General features: G+C 36.3%; 1 protein-coding gene and 1 pseudogene across 1 annotated transcript; both read left to right on the top strand.

Moving 5' to 3' along the window:
• The window catches only part of LOC140163008 (uncharacterized), a 301,006-nt pseudogene that overhangs the window by 107,798 nt on the left and 168,484 nt on the right, over positions 1-24,724 (top strand).
• Positions 10,535-23,596, top strand: LOC140168525 (uncharacterized). Its single transcript, XM_072191928.1, is given in 8 exon segments — positions 10,535-10,772; positions 13,377-13,380; positions 18,132-18,237; positions 18,843-18,989; positions 18,991-19,236; positions 20,175-20,370; positions 21,387-21,481; positions 23,294-23,596. Coding segments are annotated over 8 exon segments (1,335 nt in total).

The raw sequence follows: 24,724 nt of genomic DNA, 5'->3' as shown, positions 1-24,724 counted from the left end.
AGCTGCATGAGTCCTGTTCAATGATTGTTACAAGTTTGTAACCATGCCTGTAAATGTGATTATTGTGGGCAAAGAAAACTAATTTGTGTGTTTATTTTGTTGATTGCACACACATTTGCTTTTCATTCTTGACATGGGAGATTTATAACCCGGTTCGATAATTCATATCATGATGCATGTAATATTTTTATTATTAATAAAAACGAGGCGGATATAGTACATTTTCAATTACAGTGAACTTTGCACTTTCTTCAAAAACATACTTTTGAAAACTACTGGACATTCCTTCATATGTTAATATCCTGTAAAACACATTATTTTGTGACCTGCAGGAACTGGTGTAATTCGAGGTGGCTTCGCCCTGAAGGAAATGGCGGATGGGGCAAATCTCAGCCATCCTGAACGCATCCGAGCAACCAACTGTAGGAAGTACATGGCAACAATGATACAAGTAGGTTTTGTGAGAAATTAAGGTTTTCTGATATGTAACACATTTTTAGTGGAGAATAATGGTCAATCTGGGGGTTGTACAGTACAGTTTAAAAATGGTTTTTGGCCCATAACCCTAGTAAAAATGAGAATGCAAATGTCAGAACTTGTGCAAGTTCCTGACCCTCGGAACAAACGAAAATTGCGTCTGCTTGCGTAAGCGTCTGCTTGCATCCCTGAATGCTAGAATTTCTGACACTTTTTGCTGGTTTTTTGCAAGTTTCTTGAGTGAAAGCTAAACTATTTATACAAACACTCATTACCTTTTTATTGACTTGACTGTTCTTGCATTTGATTTGAACAGAAACTTGCACAAAACTTTCAACATACTTACTGTTCCTGCACTAAAATCAAGTGATGCAAGCAAAATCCAGTTTCTTGCACATGATACACCGGAATTTCGGACACATTTTTACTAGGGAAGCCACCATTTGAGAAATCCTGCTCTAGATCTGTTACCATGACAAGAGGATGTCAATATATCTACATGCAGAGAAGCCATACAAAATGATGGAAACTGATGACCATATCTGAGATATGTAGCAAAATTTATTTTCCAAAATTTTCATGTCAGGCACATTTAATAAGCAAATTAATGTTACATATTTGGAAACAGTAATTTGTTACCTACTTAAAACAGAAAACCCAGTCAAACACTGTATTTTTACGAGAATCTATCTATTTGGATTCTCACAAACTCTTCTATGGATTCTTGGATTATCACCAGGTTTCTAGCCCTGTTGAGTTGGACCAAAAGGTGTATTTCAATGATCCATAGGATTGTGTGGTGTAATTTTGTCAGATGTCAAAATTGAACAGACCAGCCTGTATCTGTAGACATTGAATGAATTTGCAAGAATCCTTTGGCACACAATCTTTATGTACCAAGGTGGTCCCATTGGTATCAAAGAGTTTGGTGTAAAGTGGGGGTATGAAAAAGTAGAGCACAGAATGGCCCTTTTATATTTATAATCGCTCAATCTTTTCTTCATGAAAAAGTAGTTTTTTTCCTTGAAAAATCCTTTCATTTTGTGCTGATTTTGATAAGTGTATTAGACTACATCTCAAGTGCTATGTTTGGGTTCCACAAGAGCAAGTGACATTTGTCAGTTTTAGCACCTTGGCCATGGTTATATAGATTGAGCATTCATTTGCTGGTAACTTATTTCATTTGCTTTGCTGTAGCTCTTAATTGACTGATCACTGTGTGGCGACTGAAAGATGGCAGTATTAAATTCTTGTGAGTTGTTCTGAAGAACCATAGTTGATAAAAAACATGTATCTGTGACATTTGCCATTTTATTATATTTCTATCTTATTTCTAGGGCCTCAATGTCACACCTCAGGAACAACAGTGGATTGTTGACCACCTGGGTCATAGACTAGAGATTCACAAGATCCACTATAGGGCTACAAGTGACATACTAGAGCGTACTGATATAGCCAAAGTTTTGCTCATGCTGGACCATAACAAGATGAAAGAATACAAAGGGAGGAGAATACAAGACCTTCACATTGAGGGTAAGGAAGTAGAAAGCTATCATGAGATTGCATGACTATATCACTCAATATGGATATCCATCCACTTTGCTGTTGTAGAGAAGATAAACTTTGGTGGAGTTCATTTTTATGGACTTATTGAATTCATTGAATAATTATAATTATAATATTATATTAATAATAATAATATTTATTCGAATCACTTGCACATTACAAAAGCAAATATTACACACAGAAATTGAAATAAATGTTAAAGTCACAAAAAATTATATACCGTAAAATAAAATAATTACATGAACAATGCAAAGGCAAGTAATTCTGGATAAGAGAATGGGCTTTAGAACCCAAACACAGAAGTGCTCTCTCATCCAAAAGGAAGTAAACATACAATGAAAATAAAAGTACATGAAATCAATACATGTTGCAACCAAATTGTCACAGTATCTCTTCTTTGAAACGTCTTCTTGCGACCCTCCCGAAAAATCAAAGGATGAGCACAGCGTAGAAAAGTTTCTAGCAATGAAACTCATACCCCTTTTATTAGGGTGAAGTTCATCTTTACAAAGATCTTTCACTGCATGGTTGTCAATAAAGGTCCAGTTGAATTTATCACAAAGTGCACTTACATGTTGATTCACAGATTTTAATTTATTCATGAGGTGTGGTTTATCAGTCCTATGAGTTATTGAAGATATAGCAATTGTACTTGACTCTGGTGCTTTGGATTTAAGACAGTCACACAAACTTTCAAATTATACATCACTGAAAAAATCATTTGCTTGCTTAGATTTTCCATACAACAAGCGGTCAAAGGTGTAAGTTACTACACTCTCCTCTGCAAAGATGTCGTTAGATAAACGATCTTTCTGCAGTTTCACTAGACTTGCCTGCATTTCCGCTGCATTCAATCCTGTATTGTATGCATAATTGGATCCACAAATGAACGTGAACGTTATGCCATTAACACAGAATCCACTGAATTCACGATACTTCAAGGGTACCTGCTGTTCTGATTTACCTATTACTACCTTTATTTTACCATTTCTTGACTTCTTCACATCTATCTGGTTAACTTGTTGTTTGGTGCAGTCGTGATATTGTGTCAAATATTTTTGAACAAAAGAACCATGATCTTAAACCAGAAACCTGAAGTACCTGCTCTCTGCAGCAAGGATGACCTTGTGAGCTGGGAATTTTTTGTCTCCTACTGTCAAGGGTCAAGGAACGACATCCCCATCTTTGATCCTCATCAATACTGCATCCAAAGTAATTTGAATGTGTCCTGAGGGAAAAGGTAAATACCCAGTTGTGTAGCCTTTTCAGAGGCATAGCTGTTGTTGTTGTTGTTTTTTCCTGGGAGGGGGGAACTTGGGAAAATTTGGAAAGTTCATTGGGTGGAGGGGCAGGAGTGACCTTTCAATATTGGTAATAGTGATACACTTTGGCTTGATGAGAGTTTTAGTGGGATTTGCCACCAAAAGAAGATGAGATTTGAGCCAAATAGTGATACACTTTGGCTTGATGAGAGTTTTAGTGGGATTTGCCACCAAAAGAAGATGAGATTTTTAAGCATGCCATATTTGATATGATTTGGTGCATCCTTTTGCAAACATTTGTTGTATTTACAAATCCGCTTACTTTTTGTTGGCTTGGCATTACATTTCTTTTCGCCAGCTACAAAATACAGGGTTTGAATTGGGATCCCAATATGAAATATAGCTTCCTATTTTAGTATGAAAAAACCTGTCCAAGAAAAACAAAATTTCCATCATTATAATTTGATTCTTAGGTAGCAAAAATCTTTTAATCAAAGAATAGCCCAGTAGCGTGCAGTGTTAATTGATACTGAAAAGAAAAGGACAGGTCCTCTCCCATCCACATTCATCAAACTCCATGATGCATGCAGAGACTTGATGATGAAATTGACACTTAAAGCATCGATTGATAGGCTGAGATCAGGTTTGCTGTTATTGGTGCCATTGACCTCCTTATGCATTAAATACGTATCTACCTACCTACCGGACAGCACTTCTGCACAGGCTGTCTGACACGAGACCAAACACTCCTATCCTGAGCCAACTGTTCTGCTTCTTCAACTATCAGGTCCAAGCCAAGCCAGCTGAGGTCCTTCTTAATGACATCCTTCCAAGTTGTCCTAGGTCTCCCTGGTTTGCGCTTCTCATGTGTAGGCTTCCAGTTGTAGAGTACCTTGGAAAGGCGATCCTTATTCATGCTTTGAATGTGACCAAACATGTAAGATGTTTCTTTTTGATAGTGAAAGAGAGCTGAGGCTGCTTTGTGAGTGACCAAATGTACTTGTTGGTGATGCGCTGTGTCCAGGCAATTTTCAGAATCTTACTTTGGCAATGGCATCTCATATCAAAAGCATCTATTCTAGCCTCATCACGATCAGTCAAAGTCCAGCACTCAGCTCCATACAGGAACGTTGACAACACAGAAGCAATCACTAATGATTTGAATAGCTGTCAAAGACACCATTTTCATCTACTAGTTCCCCGCAAGTGCATTATAAGGATTAAAAACTTATTGATTTGTGAGTGATCACTAAATTTGTTTCAATGAGGTTTGAGGTACACATTCTTTTCAAAAGAAATGAACAGTGTCATATCCTTTTATATAAATAGTGGAAGGAGATATCCAATTAAGACTTGTACTTTAAATTTTGGAATTGATATTGGAATTATCATTTCAGAGCTAATGAAGAATGAGGATGAGGGACAGGAGGATTGCACGAATGACAGTTCCACACCAGTACCTCTTCCCGCCCCCGCCGAGCAGCCAGAAGATGAAGATTATATTCCGGATGACATTGAGGATGATGATGAAGATGATCTTGCATGTAAGTTTTTCGATTACATTTTGTTTCATATATTTGAGGTGTTTTTTGGCTCTAAGCATAGCTTAATGGGGAATTTCATGATCCTAATTTCTTCCTACCAATATATATTTATCCAAATTTCTTCCTACCAATATATTTTATCACTTCATTCTGCAGATATTCAATGGTTCATAGGATTGTCCCTGGGTCACATGGAAGAACAAAGACCTACTTGTATTGGTCACTGCATGAGTAACCCAGGTTAAAGAAGAAATAAACAAACAAACAAACATTGTGTGCTGTAAAACAATGTCAAATGACAAAACAAATTGATCAACATATTGGTTTTGATAACCGATAAGTCTCCAAAATATGCTCTTAGCAACCAACCAGAATCTGATTGACTGTAGAACAAACTGGAGTTGTATGAACAATTGAATGTCTTCGGGCAAGAAGGGCCCAACTCCACTCAGGTAGTTTTTGAGTTAAAGAAAAAACTTAACTTTGACAGATTTGTAAAGTAAATTATGGGAACTGTATGTGAGCTTTAGTGCTTGATGGCAACTTTATACCACCACACAGGATCGCCTTTGTTGTTTCCATGGCAACGTAAGAGATTTTGGGCCCTTCTTGCATGAAAACATGGAGTTGGGCCTTACATCTTCCATGCATATTACTATTGACATGATTCAAATTAATATTTAGAGAGTGAGTTTGATCTTTTTCTTTATGTACACGTATCTGAAAGACAGTTGCATCTGCAAGAAATTGGCCGTCCTAACCCCATTTGCCAAAAATATTGGAGTTGGGCCCTTGCCTGAAGACATTCAATTGTTTCCAATGTTTTCCACAAAAACAAAATAGTGCTGAACCTCAGCTCCATTGGTGCTCTTGTTTGAATGTTAGTGAGATTAAATTCAAGAAGTGATTAAGTCTCCACGCAGCAATACAAGGCTGTTTGTGTTGAAACGTGGAACAAAGTAACAACATCTTCCCTGTTAATTGAAACCTCCTATGATCCGCATCTTTAACATGTGTTTGAAAAAGATAACTTGCATTGCTTTGATATTGCATTAAGATCCATACAGACTACCCTGTTGACCACCAACAGGAAGCTACAGTCCATAATGATTATTTTCTCTGATAATAAGCGAGTTCGATAATTCGCATAGCGCAATTCGGGATATCCATATCCGGTGGTGTAAACGATCCGCGATCGGTGCGGTCCTTGTTGTTTATCCCGAAATCTATCCCATCATCCTTTGCGTGCAGGAATTATTGGATTGGCGTATTGCACATGACCTTTGGTGGCTATAGTGGACACTGATGTATTTGCTTTTTCTTAGTTAACAAAATCATTTGTCAAATTCTAACACTTTGATATGACTTGGTAAATTAGTCAACATTAGTACACCATTATATTTGCAGGGTATGGTTACGAAGATTTTAAGAAAAAAAACTACTCGCAAAGTGAGAAAGGGGAAAACAAAAAAAGAAAGTTCACCTTGAAGTGCTATAAAGTACAGGCAAAAAGATAAAAGAATCCCTCAAAATGGTTAGAAAAACAAAATCTCCTGACCGCCTGTACGTATAACGTGCATCCCTTAGATTCAAAATTTTAGATCTGGATAAGCACCAATGGGTAAACACTCTATTAACCAAACTGTACAATTTGCTTTGCAGTTCCAAGAAAGAAGAGGCAGGTGATCAAAACCAGAAAAATGGGGCAGCGGCACAATTGGACATCAGAGGAGAAAGAAGAGGTGTCAACACTTTTTGCCAAATTTTTTGATAAAAACAAGACGCCAGGAGAAGAGGCAGTGAGGAAGGCCATTGAACTCAGCAAGAACAATTTGAACAATTCCTAAGTAAAAACGAAGTTTTTGACTCACGTTTTAGTGACGTTTCACCACTACACTAGTGGCTTCATCAGACTGGCAACTCATCACATTCACATCTGACTGTTTCCTTTTATGGGTAACAGTAGGCACCGTTGAGGGCGTGATGAGTTGGTCAAAGATGTTGTTGTGCAAATCGTAAATCTTCTGTCACTGAGATTCACAAATCTGCTATCACCGACCATGTTGCCTCCACAAATCACTCAATCAATTGGGAGGAATCCAAGGTCATTGATCGTGAAGCTGATAAGACTACCAGGTGGCTCAAGGAAGCCATTTGGATCCGCAGAAAAGGTAGACATACAACTGGAACTTCCATTGATGATCATCATGAGTCCTCTGATGGAGTCACTAAGGATAAGAGAAATATGCTGCTGACAAAGATTTGAAACAAGGGAAATCATAAACATAATTATGTCCTATGCAGCCGATTCAAATGACTATACCCTGCTTCCAGTGGCGTAGATTTCTTTTCGACATTGGGGGGATGGGGATGGAAAACATTTCTTTAAGTATAGAGAAAGCAGCACCTTTTGATGACAGAAAATGTTTATGGTACAAATTTTGCCATATTAAAGCTAAACTGGTGAAAAATGGTGCAAAAGCTGAATAAATGTGTGCAAAGCGCGCAAAAATGGGCACTTTTGGGGTTATTTGGCCAAATATGAGGTTAGTTATCCCCCCGGGGTCTACGCCAATGCCCACTTCTACTGCCCGCATAGAAATGTGAAAAAAAGATGGACTCCCAATCAGGTGTTCATTATCGTTGAAAGGAAAATAACTTATAAATGTTCTCGATATCAACTACCAACCCCAGTGCAACACTGTAAGGGAGTTTATACAACATACGGTGTTTGGTTTGCCACCTGGCACTTTGTCTGGTGTGCCCCTAATAAGTTTGCGCACATGGCTTAAAAATAAAGAGGTGTAGATGGCAAGTGTGTCCACTACTGGTGTAACAATATTGTGGGACTTTTTTGAGATTAATGATGCCAACAATTTTACATTTGTAACCTTTAATGTTTGAAGCCTTTGCTGATGTTTTCCTACACTACACTCTAAATTTTTTTTTACAGAACTTTTGTAATTTTTTGAGCGGTAAAGCAGAAATCGTAAGAAGTTTTGTCAATTTAAACGATAAATTGTGTTAAATAAAAAAACTTTTACACACAACACATTGGTAAAGTTTTAACAAATGTGTGTTGAGTAAAAAATTTCCCAGTCTCTGCGTAAAAATGCCCGAAAATACCACATCAGTGTGTAAGACCAGAAAAAGTTACCACATCGATGTGTTAATGCCCAGAAGTTTACCGATGTGCGGTATAAAAACCCGATGCATGAAACTTTATACAACATTTTGTTGGTAAAACATCACCACGCCATCACACACAACACACTGCATCAATCTTCGTCAAGATGGAGGACATCAAATATGAGAAGGTCCGAGAATTTTTGGAAGCAAGTGGCTTATGCCACTTGTTTGAAACATTTAAAGGTAAGAAAAGAAACAAGCATGTGTGCTTGTTTTGTGCCATTTGTTAGTGAAGTTAAAACCTAGAGGGCTATATAGCCTGGGACCTTTATCATTTAAGTCATATATTACAATATAGCGAAAATCTCATCTCTAGACCAAATCTCATCTTGACCAGACTTCATCATGATGTGACTGTAACAATCATTGTCATGGGATGAAAGAAATCAACAAATAGATCGGCGAGAGGCAGAGGTAGAGGCCAAAATTACTATGGAACTTGAACTCGGAGGCTGGGAATTCTGACCGACAGACCGGCTAGTGCAATTAGACAGTTGGTTAGTAATGAAAATGGAGCTGGAGAACTGTTGAACGATAACGTAAGCGTAATGTGCCAATCCCGGGGTGCCAATCTCGCCGTAGTAATGCACCAGCGGCTTTGGGGCATCCCCACCGGACATAAATAATGGGCAAGATGTTGCTGCGAGTGATGAAATACAACCAGGACAAGTGCTTGAACAGGTCCCGATACAAGGACAACAACAGGTACAGCATGTTCAACAGCACGTAAATATTCAACCAGGGATGCAACCGCAACTGGCGCAAGGTCAAGGTGAGGGTCAACAACCAGGGTCCATGATGCGACAAGCACCGCAACAACAAGTACAGTAGCAAGTAAATATGCAACCCAGGTCCATGGTGGATCGCTTACTTGAAGGTACATATTGTAGTAGTATTAATAATAATATGATCAGTGCACAAGGTGATAATAATAATGCGCTGCCAAATTTGTCCTGTTTAGTTTCTCAGTCAAGGGGTAATTTGATGGTCATGAATAATGTTAATAACCTTGCATCAGTAATTTGTCGGGCATTGTGAAGATCTAAACATTTTACCTCTGACCCCCAAGAACCGACCTCTGCTGGACAAGTCAAAGAAATAACCCCTAATCGATCTGAAATTTAAGAAAATCCCATAGGAAAAGTGCCGAAAAACGGCTTGGGCCCCCCCCCCCCCATGGGATGACCCACGCTACGCCACTGAGAAGCTATAGAAACTGTTGGAAAAATGATTTCTATTGTGGGAAACATTTCCTCCTCGGTTTGGCCGACAGAATGAAAGTAAGACTTAGCACGTGGGAAGATGAAGTGGCGGATGTGACGGGTTTAGTCGGTATGGAGAGTTTGGAGGAGTTCAAAGTATGGAACTGTGAGAAACCAGCAGGTTTGCGACTAGTAAGAACTGCTTGTGAATTTGTGGGGAGGGGCGCTGAAATGCCTCGTGGTATTCCTTCTGACTTTGTTAAGTTACCTGTCACCTGGAACTAAAAACCACTGCCCATTATTCGAACACAATCGCTTTAATATTGTTTTCAAAGCAAGTTCTGCAGTCTACCACCACAGAAGCATGATATTGAAACTTCTGGAGGACAAAGGCTCAAGACAACCGACTACACAAAGCAGTTATGACAGACATAGTATCTGAAACCTAACTTGTGTGGAGGTTCAGGCAATTGAAAAGCACATTACCACACCATTGCAGACCATCACCTCAAGGAAATAGCATGTTCTTGATTGTCGAAAATATTACATTTGCCTCAGAGAGTTCCTTACCTGTGCTGTAGATGACCCAATCCCAATTCTTGATGGCACTGCCATTGTCTTTGCTGACTGCCCACCAGCAAAGATGAACTTTGAGACTCTATATACGAGGAGACTCTATATACAAAAAGACAAAATATCAGCTATCAAGAGACTGATGGCATTTTACAAGACACTGTCAATCCCAAATGTACCTGCTTCAAAATTCAACATGAGTTTTCAATCGAAACTAATTTCATCTGACATGCTGCAAGACAAGCTTCTTTTTATCATTGAGCGATGGAAGATTGCTATGCAAAAACAGAGCCATAGCGAATCAGATACACAAGGCATCACAAAAGAAAGACTCGAAGACAAGACTACGAGAATATGTATGCTGAAGAGAACATTCCAAGATGAAGCGAGTGAAGAGAAGGAAAGGAAGCAAAGAGGTGAGACTGCTTCAAAGAGCAGAGCAGTTGTATTAGACCAAAATATAATTGTACTTGCCCTCTGGTAAAAATTTAAAGAATAAAAAACAATAATTGGTGTGTAATTTTTCATTTTATTCTTCATTTTTTGTCCCATTTTCCACAATCAGCAATTCCAGCATCATGGTGTAAAAAAGTTAACTTGTGATTTTATCAGTGATTAAAAAAATAGAATAGATAAGTGGTGGTGGTGACCTGATTGACCTCATCATGCGACCTATGATTGAGGGTTGAGGTGGCAAACTTGATTTCACCACCTGGTCAAGATGGCGGAAAGTGTAAATCGTAAACGTGTGGATCTGGCCTCAACATCTGTTAAACAAGATATTGTGAAGAAGTTTAGGCCTGATTTAGAGGAGCAAATAAACCAAATGCAAGGTGATTCTGAGATAAAGGACAGTGCTCCTCCAAACATTGTGGAAATAGTTCATGATGCAACTGCCCAGTATTTAGCCACACAGCAGCAGAATTCTGTACCAAATGCAGCCCATCGTGGTAAGGGAGGTAAAACAAACTACAATCCCTGGTTTTGTTGTCCGTATATGATAATGATAATCTTGAACAGTATTCAAGAAGGGAATCAGTGAGGATCACTGGAATTGGGTGCTAAGGTTCAAGATGTCAAGTTGACTGTTTCAGTTGTTAAGATATTTCCGCTGTCCATAGAGCGGGAAAAGTTGATAAGACAGGTGCGTGACAAGTTTTGTGCAAGGTTTTATTGCATCTACCTAAAGAGAAATTGATGTAGAATAGAAAGAAACTAAAGGATAATTACGCTACCAAAAGCAAGGTATTCATCAACAAGGACCTTACTGCTTTGAAAGCGAAGTAGTTGGGCTATGCCAAGAGCCTACACAGAGTCAATTCTTTCAACTGGATGATCCACTGCAACATTGCTAACAATGAGCATATTGGTAAAAAAAAACATACTAAAATGGGACATTCCACAAAAGTGTAAAAATGTGCGCCAAGCTCATCTCAACAAAGGGAAAACATATTTTGTTTCAAGTAATTATTTGAGTTAAACATGTTTTAAATTGTTTAGAAATATATATTAAATTATGGAGGTAAGTGTTTTGTAATTTAGTTTTTAGATATTTGTTGCTAACTTGATTCTTTCCCATTCTCTTAAGCTTTCTCTCCATAGACAAACCTGTAGCATGGATATCTCATCCAATGACGAGCCTCCCATAAGTCTTCTGCCACCAAAGCGGACCAATTTCAACAAATGTGCGATCTGTCAACATTATCAACTAGATGCTAGTGATATGCTAAGAAGTGCTAAAAAGAAATCAATAGAAACTTTTTATTTCTGCGCTGAATCTTTAGCATGACCAAGTTTACAATCGCCTTGAATCAGATTTATCAAACCTCACAAACATTAATGTTAATTGGCACCATTCTTGTTATTCATCATATACAAGCCAAGAGAATCTTAAGTATATTAGATGGACTTATGTTGGAAAAAAAAAGTAGGTTTAGCAATACCTAATGGTTATTGCAATGTTCATGTTTCTTCCTCTCATTTTCCTTCCTTCATTGCATAATACCCATCTTGGTGTTGTTGTATTTTTCATTTATCTTATATTATCTTGTGATTATCTTGTTTTTCATTCTAATTTATTCTTATATGTTATCTGTAATTTTTTGATTTTGTTTTTATATTTCATCTGTACTTTTTTATATTTTGTTTTAATATTGTTCAGCGCTTTGTGATCTTTTTGATATAATGCGCTATATAAAATTTAAGTATTATTATTATTGTTCAGCGCTTTGTGATCTTTTTCATGTAATGCGCTATATAAAATTAAAGTATTATTATTATTATTATTAATGTAACTTACTGTCAATCATTCATAATTTACAGCAAACTTAATTGAGCAAATTAATGCTATCTTTGTGAAAATTTGTGAAATTAAATTGCAAGCGAAATTAAGTGGTCGTACGGTATTTAATAGAATCATGAATATGCTTAATTGTGTCTGTCCAGTGGCAACTGTATACAGCTAACAAACAACAAGCAATTATTTTAGGGTAGACTAGACTAAACTTTGTGTGCACAAGCCCAAAGCATGTATGTAAATAATATTAATGATATAATTAACATGGAATAGTTGTTACCAGTCTGTCTGTAAGAATATACCATTTGGTAAAAGTTGATGCGATAGTGAAGAAAACCAAAGATGTGTAATGGAAGAAATTTAAAAAAAAATGAGTTGAACAAATATTGCTCCCCCACCAAGATTTTCACTATACAACACATCAAAGAAGACTAGCTGACCTGTTTCAGGAGACACATATGCTTGAGCAAGCATTTTCAGCAGTTGACCATTGTTGACAGGTGTGAATATCAAGTATATGTTGGAGAATGTATTTGAAAGTGGGAAAGCTCATCTTAAGGGATCTAAAATGAGCGTTTATTATGCTTCGACAGTATTTTTTTGTGGGACATGAGAGCACCTCAGACCTATCGAATTGCATTCTGAATACTGAAACATGTCTTTCTGATATCAAATAATTTTCATTTTTGAAAATCACAATATAATACAAATTTTATGACAAATTATAAAAATTTGATATATAACAGTACTCGAAGTAAATTATATAAATCTAATGACATATTCTTAAAGTGTATGTAGCAGGGAGGAAAAGCCGATGGTCAATTGAAAATTTTGTCCTTTCATATTGAAGATATGGATTTTTTTCCCAAAAAGACCTAATTTTTTACTAATAAAGTAAGGGAGCAAATGGGAAAAATAACAAAAATATTTGAAAATCTCCAAAATCGGTGAGGGCTGGGACGATATACATGTAATTTTTGTTACTTGGCCTAACGTCGGCTTGTCTTGAGTCACTGAAATTCCAGTGTAGTAACTGGATTCCTTGCCCCTATAATATACATAACTTTTGTTACCAGTGTGTTATTATTTTTTGAGAAAAATGCAAAAATAGTCACAAATTTATCAAGGGGTGTAGTACCACCTTAATATAGCTTCATATTAATGTTTTGACAGCATGACCTTGTGTACATATAGCTATCAATATTTCAATGCTTTGCCCTGCTTCATCTTAAAATATTTGTATTTTTTTCAATTTTCTTATTTTTAGGAGGGTACAGACTTGGAATACTATATCAACCAAATCGACCGGGAAAACAAGACCACAACCATTCATCCTGATCATAGGGGGGTCGCGCACAAAGCCTTTACAAACCTTTGTCATTGTGGAACGGCAAGGAGTACTATGTTCAACCATGACCAAAGCCATTGATTATGCACTCAAGTTGCATTATGTCCTTGATGTAGTATACCAAGAGCAATACTTTGCTGCCTGGCAGTTCTTGCAAAGTGTGGTGTATCAGTTACCTGGTGATGCAACATCAAGTTCTGTAAGGGAATTTAGAACCTATCTTAAATCACTTGAAGAGGAATGAGGGAAAAGTGTTCATTCAAATGTTCATTAGAAACATTAAGGAGATTACGATTTACGGTTCGTGAAACGCATACCGGTAACACCTTAAGAAATCACGCCATAACTCAAGAACCACAATGCCTATAAAGTTGTAACTTTGTAAATACATAATTTCATTTTCGAGACTTCAAGGTGAGGCAGCACTATAAAGTTTAAAGTTGAGGTAATGTTGCTTGTTTGTTGGTCGTGTATCCTGTGAGACCAAGTGTTAATACTACAATGTAGATATTTGCACCAACTTCTTCTTGAGACATGTTTGAGATTTGAACACAAACAAAGCACCAACAGGTTTCAGCTTGGTGTCAAAATATTTTATGTTAATAGCAATGTCAATTCCTCATTGATAATGCACAGTGTTGTAGTAGAGATCAATGAACTTTCCAATTGGAGATTTGTGTGGTGCTCAGTGCTCTATGGCAAAATTGGGGAGAGTGCATTTTTGCTAGTAAAACATTTGATCATCAAGCTGAAATTCCAATGTTAGTTGCTATTGACCTGACATCTATAATGAAAAACATTAGTTGGTGCTCAGTATGCAATGGATGTATTCACAACTTCTATCATTGAAATGACATTCTGATTATTCTAATATTGTACTATATGTTTAATGAATATGAGATTTGAACACAAACAAAGCACCAACAGAGGTTTCAGTTTGGTGTCAAAATGTTTTATTGTTAATGTCAATTCCTCATTGACAATGCACAGTGTTGTAGTAGAGATCAATGAACTTTCCAATTGGAGATTTGTGTGGTGCTCAGTGCTCTATGGCAAAATTGGGGAGAGTGCATTTTGCTAGTAAAACATTTGATCATCAAGCTGAAATTCCAATGTTAGTTGCTATTGACCTGACATCTATAATGAAAAACATTAGTTGGTGCTCAGTATGCAATGGATGTATTCACAACTTTTATCATTGAAATGACATTCTGATTATTCTAATATTGTACTATATGTTTAATGAATATGAGATTTGAACACAAACAAAGCACCAACAGAGGTTTCAGTTTGGTGTCAAAATGTTTTATTGTTAATGTCAATTCCTCATTGACAATGCACAGTGTTGTAGTAGAGATCAATGAACTTTCCAATTGGAGATTTGTGTGGTGCTCAGTGCTCTATGGCAAAATTGGGGAGAGTGCATTTTTGCTAGTAAAACATTTGATCATCAAGCTTAAATTCCAATGTTAGCTGCTATTGAGCTGACATCTATAATGAAAAACATTAGTATGCAATGGATGCATTCACAACTTTTATCATTGAAATGACATTCTGATTATTCTAATATTGTACTATATGTTTAATGAATATGAGATTTGAACACAAACAAAGCACCAACAGAGGTTTCAGTTTGGTGTCAAAATGTTTTATTGTTAATGTCAATTCCTCATTGACAATGCACAGTGTTGTAGTAGAGATCAATGAACTTTCCAATTGGAGATTTGTGTGGTGCTCAGTGCTCTATGGCAAAATTGGGGAGAGTGCATTTTTGCTAGTAAAACATTTGATCATCAAGCTTAAATTCCAATGTTAGTTGCTATTGAGCTGACATCTATAATGAAAAACATTAGTATGCAATGGATGTATTCACAATTTTTATCATTGAAATGACATTCTGATTATTCTAATATTGTACTATATGTTTAATGAATATGAGATTTGAACACAAACAAAGCACCAACAGAGGTTTCAGTTTGGTGTTAAAATGTTTTATTATTAAGGTGGTATTGGAGGCATTTTGAAGTGCTCTATTCATGTTTTAAACATATTAATTGAGTAGGGCAGAGAACACTGACAAATATGCCTTTGTTTGAAGCTAATCGGACATACGGTTTTCATAATACATACATTTAAATTTCTTTGTATTGTATTGTTTTATCGATAATCAATACAGTTAATGAGCTAATATGACTTGAAAGCGATCATTAATATGTAATTTTTGCCAATATTTTGCTCAAATTCAATGCATTTGTTCATAACATTTTTATTTAATAGAATATTGGTTTCAAACTTGGTCAAAGTGTTCCTAATGACTTCCAGATAATTTATGCATAATTAATGAGCTAGCCGCCCTAATTTGCATAATTAATCAGCATTTATGCACATTAGCTCATTAAATATGCAAATTAGGGGGCGGCTTCACTATATAATACATTAGAACATATAAGAAACACTGACTAAAAGTTTCAGGGCAAAAGTATGCAAAATAAAAGTACCATGAATATTTATGCATTGATTTTTAGCAAAATATTGGCAAAATTACATATTAATGAGCCTTTACAGTCCTTTTAGCTCATTAACTATATTGATTATTGATAAAAACAATACGATACAAAGAAAATATAATTTGATGTATTATGGAAACCGTATGTCCGATTTGCTTCAAACAAAAGGCATATTGATCAGTGTACTTTACCCTACTCAATTAATCTGTTTAAAACATGCTCAAAGCATTTCCTAATTTCTAGAAAATGCCTCCAATACCACCTCCTTAAATAGCAATGTCAATTCCTCATTGCACAATGTAGCTGTGGTAGTAGTAGGGGTCAATGAACTTTCCAATTTAAGATTTGTGGTGCTCAGTGCAGCTCTCATAAGGCAAAATTGGGGAGTGCATTTTTGTTAGCATGGTTAGTAAAACATTTGAACACCAAGCTGAAATTTCTCAGTGTTAGTTGCTTTGACCTATTATGAAATTATGTATTATATGCTTAATGAATATGAGATTTAACTCAAACAAAGCACCAACAGAGGTTTTAGACTGGTGTCAAAATGTTTTATTGTGAATACCGATGTCAATGCAATTCCTCTTTGACAATGCAGTGTAGTATAGTAGGGGCAGTGGCGTAACATCGGTGGAGGGGGGGGGGACAGTGCCCCCTGAAGGTGTTGATCGAGAAATCCAACTTACTCCACTGGGAAAAATGAGAGGAAGGGAAAGAGCGAAAGGGAAGGAAACAAAGTAAAAGGGGGAAAGGATGGCAGGAAAGGGAAAAATTAAGGAAAATTTTATTATTATATTTTTTTTTTTTCTTTGTCACTTTTTCTAACCATTGAAAAATTTGTTTGGGTCAACCTTTTTACCGGGAAGAAATTATGCTCACCAGGAAAATTTGGGCTGCCCCCCTCAGCAACCAACCTCTGTTACGCCACTGGCAGGGGTCTATGAACTTTCCAAATGGAAATGTGTGTGGTGCAGTGTTGGAATTAAGCATTTTTTTATGCGTAACAAAAAATTGCTTTCATTGCTTTTCTCTTGGTACATTCACATACTTCAGTGTTTAAGTCTATGGCATAAAAATGCAACTCAACTCCAAAATTGTGTAGCATTTTGCTACACGATACCAGCTATTTCCAACACTGGTGTGGTGCTCAGTGCTCTATATGGCATTGATTATTGTTCTAATGTTATAATTTATTATAATGATAAGAATTATGAAAAAATGTTTAAATAAATTGTGAATGATGAAAAAATGTTCAAATAAATTTTGTTGGCAAAAATTACATGCATTATGAACTCTTCTGATTATTAAATGAGTTGTGTTTAATATGAATTTAAACAATGTTGTGCTAAAAATTAAACAACACTTGTTTAAATTTTGAGTAATTTGTTTTCAACAACCCGCTGTGCAGGAAAGCAGTAAATAAACACAGTTGCTCAAAATTTAAACAATGTTGTTTAATCTAGGCTTACACAACTAAGTTGTTTAATTATACCACTAAATAACAGTTGTTTAAATCTTGGTCAACATTTTAAACAACAAACTGTTTAATAATTAAACAACTTTGAGTTGTTTAATTTTTAAACAAGAGTTGAGCGATTCACCTGGTAACTTGTGGTTGTTTAAAATTTTAAACAACTTGTTTAATTTTTTTTTAACAGTGTACCATCTTGCCCCATGGTCTTGCACATTACAATTTTGAGCTTCTGGAAACACTAGCTAGCTGACATACATATTTCTTTCTCAAAATGCCAAATCTTGTAGTACCGGTACTTGGTCCAAGGAATATGAATTCAGTGATCCCAGATGACCTGAGACATTCACTCATTTAGGAGTGTTCTTACAGATGATCTTAGCAAATTAGCTGCATATTGATTTGGCTGAAAATAATACAATATGATGATAATTACAATGAAGCAGAGATATTCTGACCAAAATCACTTAAACAGTTGTATCGATAATATATGTTTTAAATGCACTATTTCAAAACCAGACAAAGGTGGTCAAAAATATGGGTGGGTTAGCACTATATTGCTCCTACCTTCAATTGGTTCACTAGTGTTTATTTTGTATTGCATCCAAACTATTTTAATTTTTTTTTTTAGTGCAGCACCAAAACTGCACCCTGCACTGCAACCTCTCTGAGTATTTCATATTTTTCTTTTTGTAGCGTGTACCCAAAGCCTGCTGAATATGCCCTCCTGATAGACCAACTCTTCAAGAGATACCAAAGCCTCAACTACAACTTAAATAGTGTAAATTTTGGCAGCCGCAAGGTAGGTATAGAGCAATTCCCAGCCAACTTCCTCGCACCGTACCACAGAAAAACTTGTCAGATCGCAGCCCATTTTCTGTCAAATTGTGGTGGAAACCCAGCTCAGTAGCCCACCGATTTCAGGGCTCAAATTCATGCAGCAAATGATTATAGGTTAAGAAATGCGCATTTACTTTTGTGAGTGAAATTGGATAAGTCCAGTGGACGCGCACTGGGATTTGGTGCATCCGATGCCCGAGTGCATTGGACAAGCATCAAAATTCAGTGCAAGTGCATTGGTTTGTTTAATTTTACCAGTAAAATTGAATGCAAATTTATTAACCTAATTCATACTCAATAGAAAAATATAGCAAAAATGTCTTACAGTGAATTTTCAATACATTAAATGACTTTAAAATGATGGTAAACATGAAAACAATTTTCCCAGTGAAAAAATGGATCAGGCGATGTGCACGTTACCTCATCAAATGCATATCGCACAGTGCAAGACGCAGTACGCGGAGTGCAACTTTATACACATGGCTCATGCACCAGAAAAATTTTGACTGTCAGTTTAAATCCAATGAAGTTCCGTTCTCTAATAAGTATTTGCCTTTGTAATTGCAGGACTCGTACAAGAAGAAGCTTACCTACTATTTCCAAAATAAGCGAAATTCAATGAAGAAGACAGATCTGACAGGCATGAACTTTGTTTGGCGACAGAAAAGAAGTAACTCCACCAAGCAAGATCAACTTAAATCAAGTTCAATCACGCACTGCACCACCTGTGTGGGGAGTATTAAATTACCTACCTTCAATGCCAAAATCTGAAGACAACGCCAGCATTGAGAGGCACGTGAAGCTAATGCAAGAAGAAAAGAAAAAGAAGTATCCCGACATTCAGCGTGTCATAACGGGGATGGATATGACATTGTGTTCGCGCAGGAAGATGATAGTTGAACAAAATGCAACAATACAGGACATCAAGGATACTTACCCGTGGCTATTCAACGAATCACAGGTAGGTTGATGCTAGAAATTAGAACTGCACTAGATCTTTCTGGAAGCAATTGATTGAAGTGGGAGCCTTAATTTGGAGGTGATTATTTTTGTCTTGCTCGAACTTTGTTCAGAAAGATGTGATCACTCATTCTGTACATATCATGTAGTTTATATCAGCTGTAATCTTGGTTAAAGATTGATCACTGTATCCACATACCGGTACATTGTATATTGATGTATTTCCATGGGACTTGGATTCATGATCTTTGGGTAGAGTCACATACATTATGACCACAACAGGTTTGGCTCAAAGTTGGTCATAAGTGTTTCAAAAAATAGTTAACTGTATCCTCATACTTTGATAAGCTTGATTAATATATTTACAATGCTTGCAAAATATTTATAAAAAAAAAAATGAGGCCTTCACGATTCACCACAGTGCTTTAACATCGGCCTATACTAAAAGCCAAAGACATTAAGATATCATCAGGGTTTCAGTGATTTCATACATTTATTCAAAGATCTGCAGCAGGCCGCTAATATGAGATCACCAAGAATAAGCTGAATCTGCACACACACATTTAAATAACCAAGAAAACTGAAATCAAGTTTAATACTGCTTTCAAATTATCATAATCGTTCTATTTTAAATGTGGCATGACAACTGTTAAATGATAAATGCTACATAATGACACACAGTAAATAGAACTGTGCATAATATTAAATCCATGTTGATGTTCATAGATGTGGCAGGTAAAAGGGGACAAAATGGCTTACTTCTGCAGTCTTTTACATTAACATTAACTGCTTGATATAAGGATGAAAATAAAGGTATTGTTTTTAGACTCGGTAGTGTGTTAACAGTCTCGTACAACTTAGGCAATACACAATTATCAGTTGTTCCACACGCAGATAAAAGTTAAACTTTGATACAATTTGGCTTGCTTATCTTTTTAGCTGATGGCTGAAATGGACTGTCTCATTGGTACGTCAGAGGGCCAGAGCTACCAGGACAAATTGGAGAATGGCTTCAAGAAGTTTGGTATGGCGATTGTGAAATATGGCAGAAGTTTGAAGGCAAAAAGTACTTCTAAGTACTTTAAGACTCTTTCCGATAAGATACCTGTACAGAGGGACCAGAAGGAATATCAAGGTATGCGAATGACAATCTCATTCAACATATCATTAATGATCAGATTTTGTCGGCTGACGCCTCTTGAAACTGGCCTTTTATGTATACTACTCGTAATGAGTGTAATTTCACATAGCGTATTTAAAAATTTAGCACTGGTCACCATAATGCTGCCAACTACTAGTAGCGGTAGCAGTGTTCGACAATTATGGTTGTCCGGCAAGGATCCTTCCAAGGATCTACAGCCGAAGTCACTTTTTCCGCCAGTTTGGCTTGCTTAAACTTGACAAAGCCAGTAAATTGTTGAATATTTAAGGGTAATTGTTCATAAATTTACTACACTTAGTACACTTTATGAATATGAGTCATAAGTACAGGCTGTATCAAAATGTTTAGAACTCATCAGTTTGACGAGTTATTTGATTGGGCTGCTGTTACAACTAGTTGCAATAGTGGATACAAAATACAACATCATTTGAGTATAATATGATGTAGCTACAGAGCTATAATATACCATTCCAGGTACATCTAATGTTACGTGTGAAAATGTAACCCAATCATGTTATTCCGGATATTGATGGGTACTAAACATTTTGATACAGCCTGTAGGAGTGTTTCAGATTCTGTAGTTTATGGACTACCAAAAATTACAACCACGGACAACCACTTATATTTTCTTAATTCGGACACTGACTAGTAGCTATCGCCATGGCATCCAAGTTCCAACCATACAGATGATTACTTTTGGCATCCATCTATGAATTTCACCGCATCATCTATTTTGATTTCTCTTTCTTTCTTTTTTTCCTCTTTGGAATTTTGTGACATTGTCATGTTTATTACAGAAATGTATTCAACGGTGATATTCAAGTTTCTTTGTGGAATGAATATGAAGTGGAAAATCTACAAATACTTGTGTATAAATGTAGAAGAAATAGCTCCCCTTTGATAGAGCAGAGCAGCTTTAATTCCTATTTTTTCACATAATGGATAAATTGAATTGCTTGACATTCAAAATGAAGCTTCCCTTTTTGCAGATGCTGTAACAAGAGCCGCCATAGTCATGATACCAACTATGTTCAGGGAGAAGATTGGAAACATCTTTAAGGAGCCTAAGGAGAGCGGAGAATCTGTAAGTGAACCCCTCAGACCAGGGTTAGCGCTACCTGTTAAATCTTGGGGTCCAATTACTTCTGAAACATTGAAAGTGATGTGATTTTAAAAGAAAACATTGCATTTTGGGCTAATTTTGGACCCCTTGGATAGACTAAATCCACAATTTAGGGGTCCAGACTGTTAATAAAAGTGTCTATGACAACAAGATCTCATTTAGCGCTGCCCTTTCCTCAGACATTCCCAAACCCTAAATCCCAAGGCAGATAACACTAGTTTAACGTGACGGGTTTTTTACAGTATGGGAATAGAATATGCAAAAATTATAAACAACATGACCAAATAGCACTTGATACTGTTGAAGAATTTGAATAAAAGGTAATAAATATTGTATTTTGAATTGGCCTTGTATCTATAATAATAATCTAAAATAAAACTATTGATTATCTACCACCTAAATAGAAAGAGGCAAACCATTTGATTTTGCATAGAACAATATATCTGCGGTCTCACTGTTCCATTTAAAACAGTGCTATTGCCTGATTTCTATTAGATATGGTAGATCATCCGTGGGCTGAGGGCAAGACCATTGTAAGTGCATTTGGAACAATTTTACAGAAGTTTTTTTTACACAAATGTTACAGCACACATCATCTCATAACTGATGTGAAAAATAAATAGTTTTAGGTATTTAAACTTTCTAATCAAAATTTATATATTATTAAGGTGGCTCTCTTGCCTAACTGTTTTGGAGTGTACCTCTTTTTCTGATGGCCTGTGGCATTAAACATTCATACCATACAATGAACCAACCCTGTTCTTTGAATTTTTGTATTTTTGATGACATCACGATAACATCATCACGTTTTAGGTGAAATCCTACTTTTTGATAATTCCTTGTTTTTGAAAAATATGAACCACCTATCAAATTCAAACTTTGCAAACAGGATAAGAATGATATTATCTAAAAAAATTATGTTAGACGCCATTGTTTTAATATAAAGGGATCACCACACCTCCATCACAGCGAGTCTGTTACTTTCCCAGCATTAAAGAATGCCGGTACCCATTTTCTTAACTGGGGTCGATTCAAGCACGTAAGAGTGAAGTGTCTTGCTCAAGGGCACAAGGAACTTGACGTGAACAGGATTCGAACCCTGGACAATGATCCAACTTCTTGCACCGGAGTCCAGCTCTAACTTTTCGGCCACGACCCCTTCCGATTATTAATCTTATTCCATGTAAACAAATCCAATACAAAATAAAACATGGACATATTCTTTACTATTTTAAACAAATTTCAGTTTGAAAAATTAAACAGCTAGGAAGAAAATAAGAAAACAAACTTTTGCACTTATGATGGTCTTGCATCAACGGTATTGAAATATTTTCTGCGCAGGGCTCAAAATAAGGATTTATGAACCAGGGGCAACTTAGAGCATTTTTTACATTTTATTGCCCCTGGTCTATAGGTATGTTTACAAACTGGTAACAGAGGCAATAAAATTGCCCCCTGCCCCTGCTTATTTTGAGCCCTGTTTTCTTGCAAGAGATACTTACGATGATCTTGCACCAAGAGCAATGACCAAAAGGTGAAAAACTTCACTTATGATGTATTTTAGGCCCAAGCATGTGAATTACTTCATGTCAATTACTTCAAAATTGAGTAAAACGTTCACTTCAAACATACATACTAAATTGTGTATAATGGCCTCCTCTTTCACTTAGTGCAAAAACCTCAATTTTGACAAAAATGTCACTTATGATAGTCTTACACTCTCTTTAAATCAAATTCAAATCTCATCAAAAAGGTCTGTCACTTTTTTTCCAGGATGAAATGCCTTCCCCTGTCATTCATTGCAGTGGCCAGGTGACAGAATCAACAGAGTTCAACACAGTTGCTGATGGGGTGGTGGTTGCGACAAGTCAGGACTTAATTGGTGCCTTCAGTTGTTACATAGCAGCAATTTACTCATTTAACATGTGCAACCCTGGGTGTGTTGCTAAGACGACGCTTTTCGTTGAAAGGGTTATCTTGGAGTTGGAGGACAACCAGTCCATTCAACCATTAACAAACACTGGAAGCTGGTCAACCTTCTTGATTGATTGTCTGTTAGCTGAAAAACTCAGATGAACAAGCAGCTATGACTGGGCTCCTTTTCATGTTTCTACAATTTGAATAGGTAATTACAGGGGCATTCAGTGATTCTGACATGTATTATATAGTAGATATCCCCAAGAATTGGAAACAATCTTAAATTTTTGCTACATGGCTGAGTAACCATCCGAGTTACAAAGAATCCTTAGACATTTGGGCAGCAGTCAGGGTCAAAAGTGTTGTTTGTGTAATAGGCCTACTTTTTCAAAAGACACCTTTCTCTTGCTGACTGCCACCTTTTTGGCCCGGATGTCTGCCCATTATTAGGTCTCAGTTGTTTTTTTTTGTGTAACTTGCATGGTTACCCGACTAGAATACCAAGTTACCCTCCCGGGCTCTGAGTGTCCTTTTAACTATCACATGTTTAAATTGCCTTTCTTTATTGGAAATGTAGGATAGATTTCTGAAAGTTCATTTGAAAATATTGTCAAAAATGACCAAAAGTTTTAAAAAAAGCGTTTTGCGCGGCATTAAATGTCATTGTATGTTTGTTAAAGTAGATTTAGGTCATGCACATGTAAAAAAAACCATTGTTTTACTGGCAGAGGACCCTTCCAAGTAGGATGGTAGGTCATTTTCTTTCCTGGTAGCAATAATGGCTCCCCTGTAGAACAAAAATTCCCAAAGTCTGACATTTTTTTTTCCGCAACCCCAGCAAACACAAAACGTTTTCGACATCATTCGCAAAAGGCTATAAAAGGTTGTCAAAAAACGTTTAAATGTCGGGTTATATAAAGGGTATATTAAGAGTATAAAACGTTTTCATAACCTTAAAAACATTTTTTGATAATCTACTGCTCAGCAAATAAAAATGCTTTACAGAAAACGTTTAAATGTCGGGTTATATAAAGGGTATAAAAACGTTTTAATAACATTCCAAAAACATTTTTGAAAACTTGATACAAAACATTCTAAACAAAATGTTATTTTGGGGTTGTAAAAATATTTTGCGAAAAATGTTTGCCCAAAATATTTTCATGACCTTTGTATAACCCGACATTTAAATGTTATTAAAAGGTTTTGAAGAAAATATTTTAAGAACATTTCCGTGTTTGCTGGGTTCAAACATTTTAACATAATGTTATTTAAGTATTGACACAATAT

Source organism: Amphiura filiformis, chromosome 1 (genome assembly GCF_039555335.1).
Source record: "Amphiura filiformis chromosome 1, Afil_fr2py, whole genome shotgun sequence".
Taxonomy (NCBI): domain Eukaryota; kingdom Metazoa; phylum Echinodermata; class Ophiuroidea; order Amphilepidida; family Amphiuridae; genus Amphiura; species Amphiura filiformis.
This window is presented reverse-complemented; position numbering and strand designations above follow the sequence as displayed.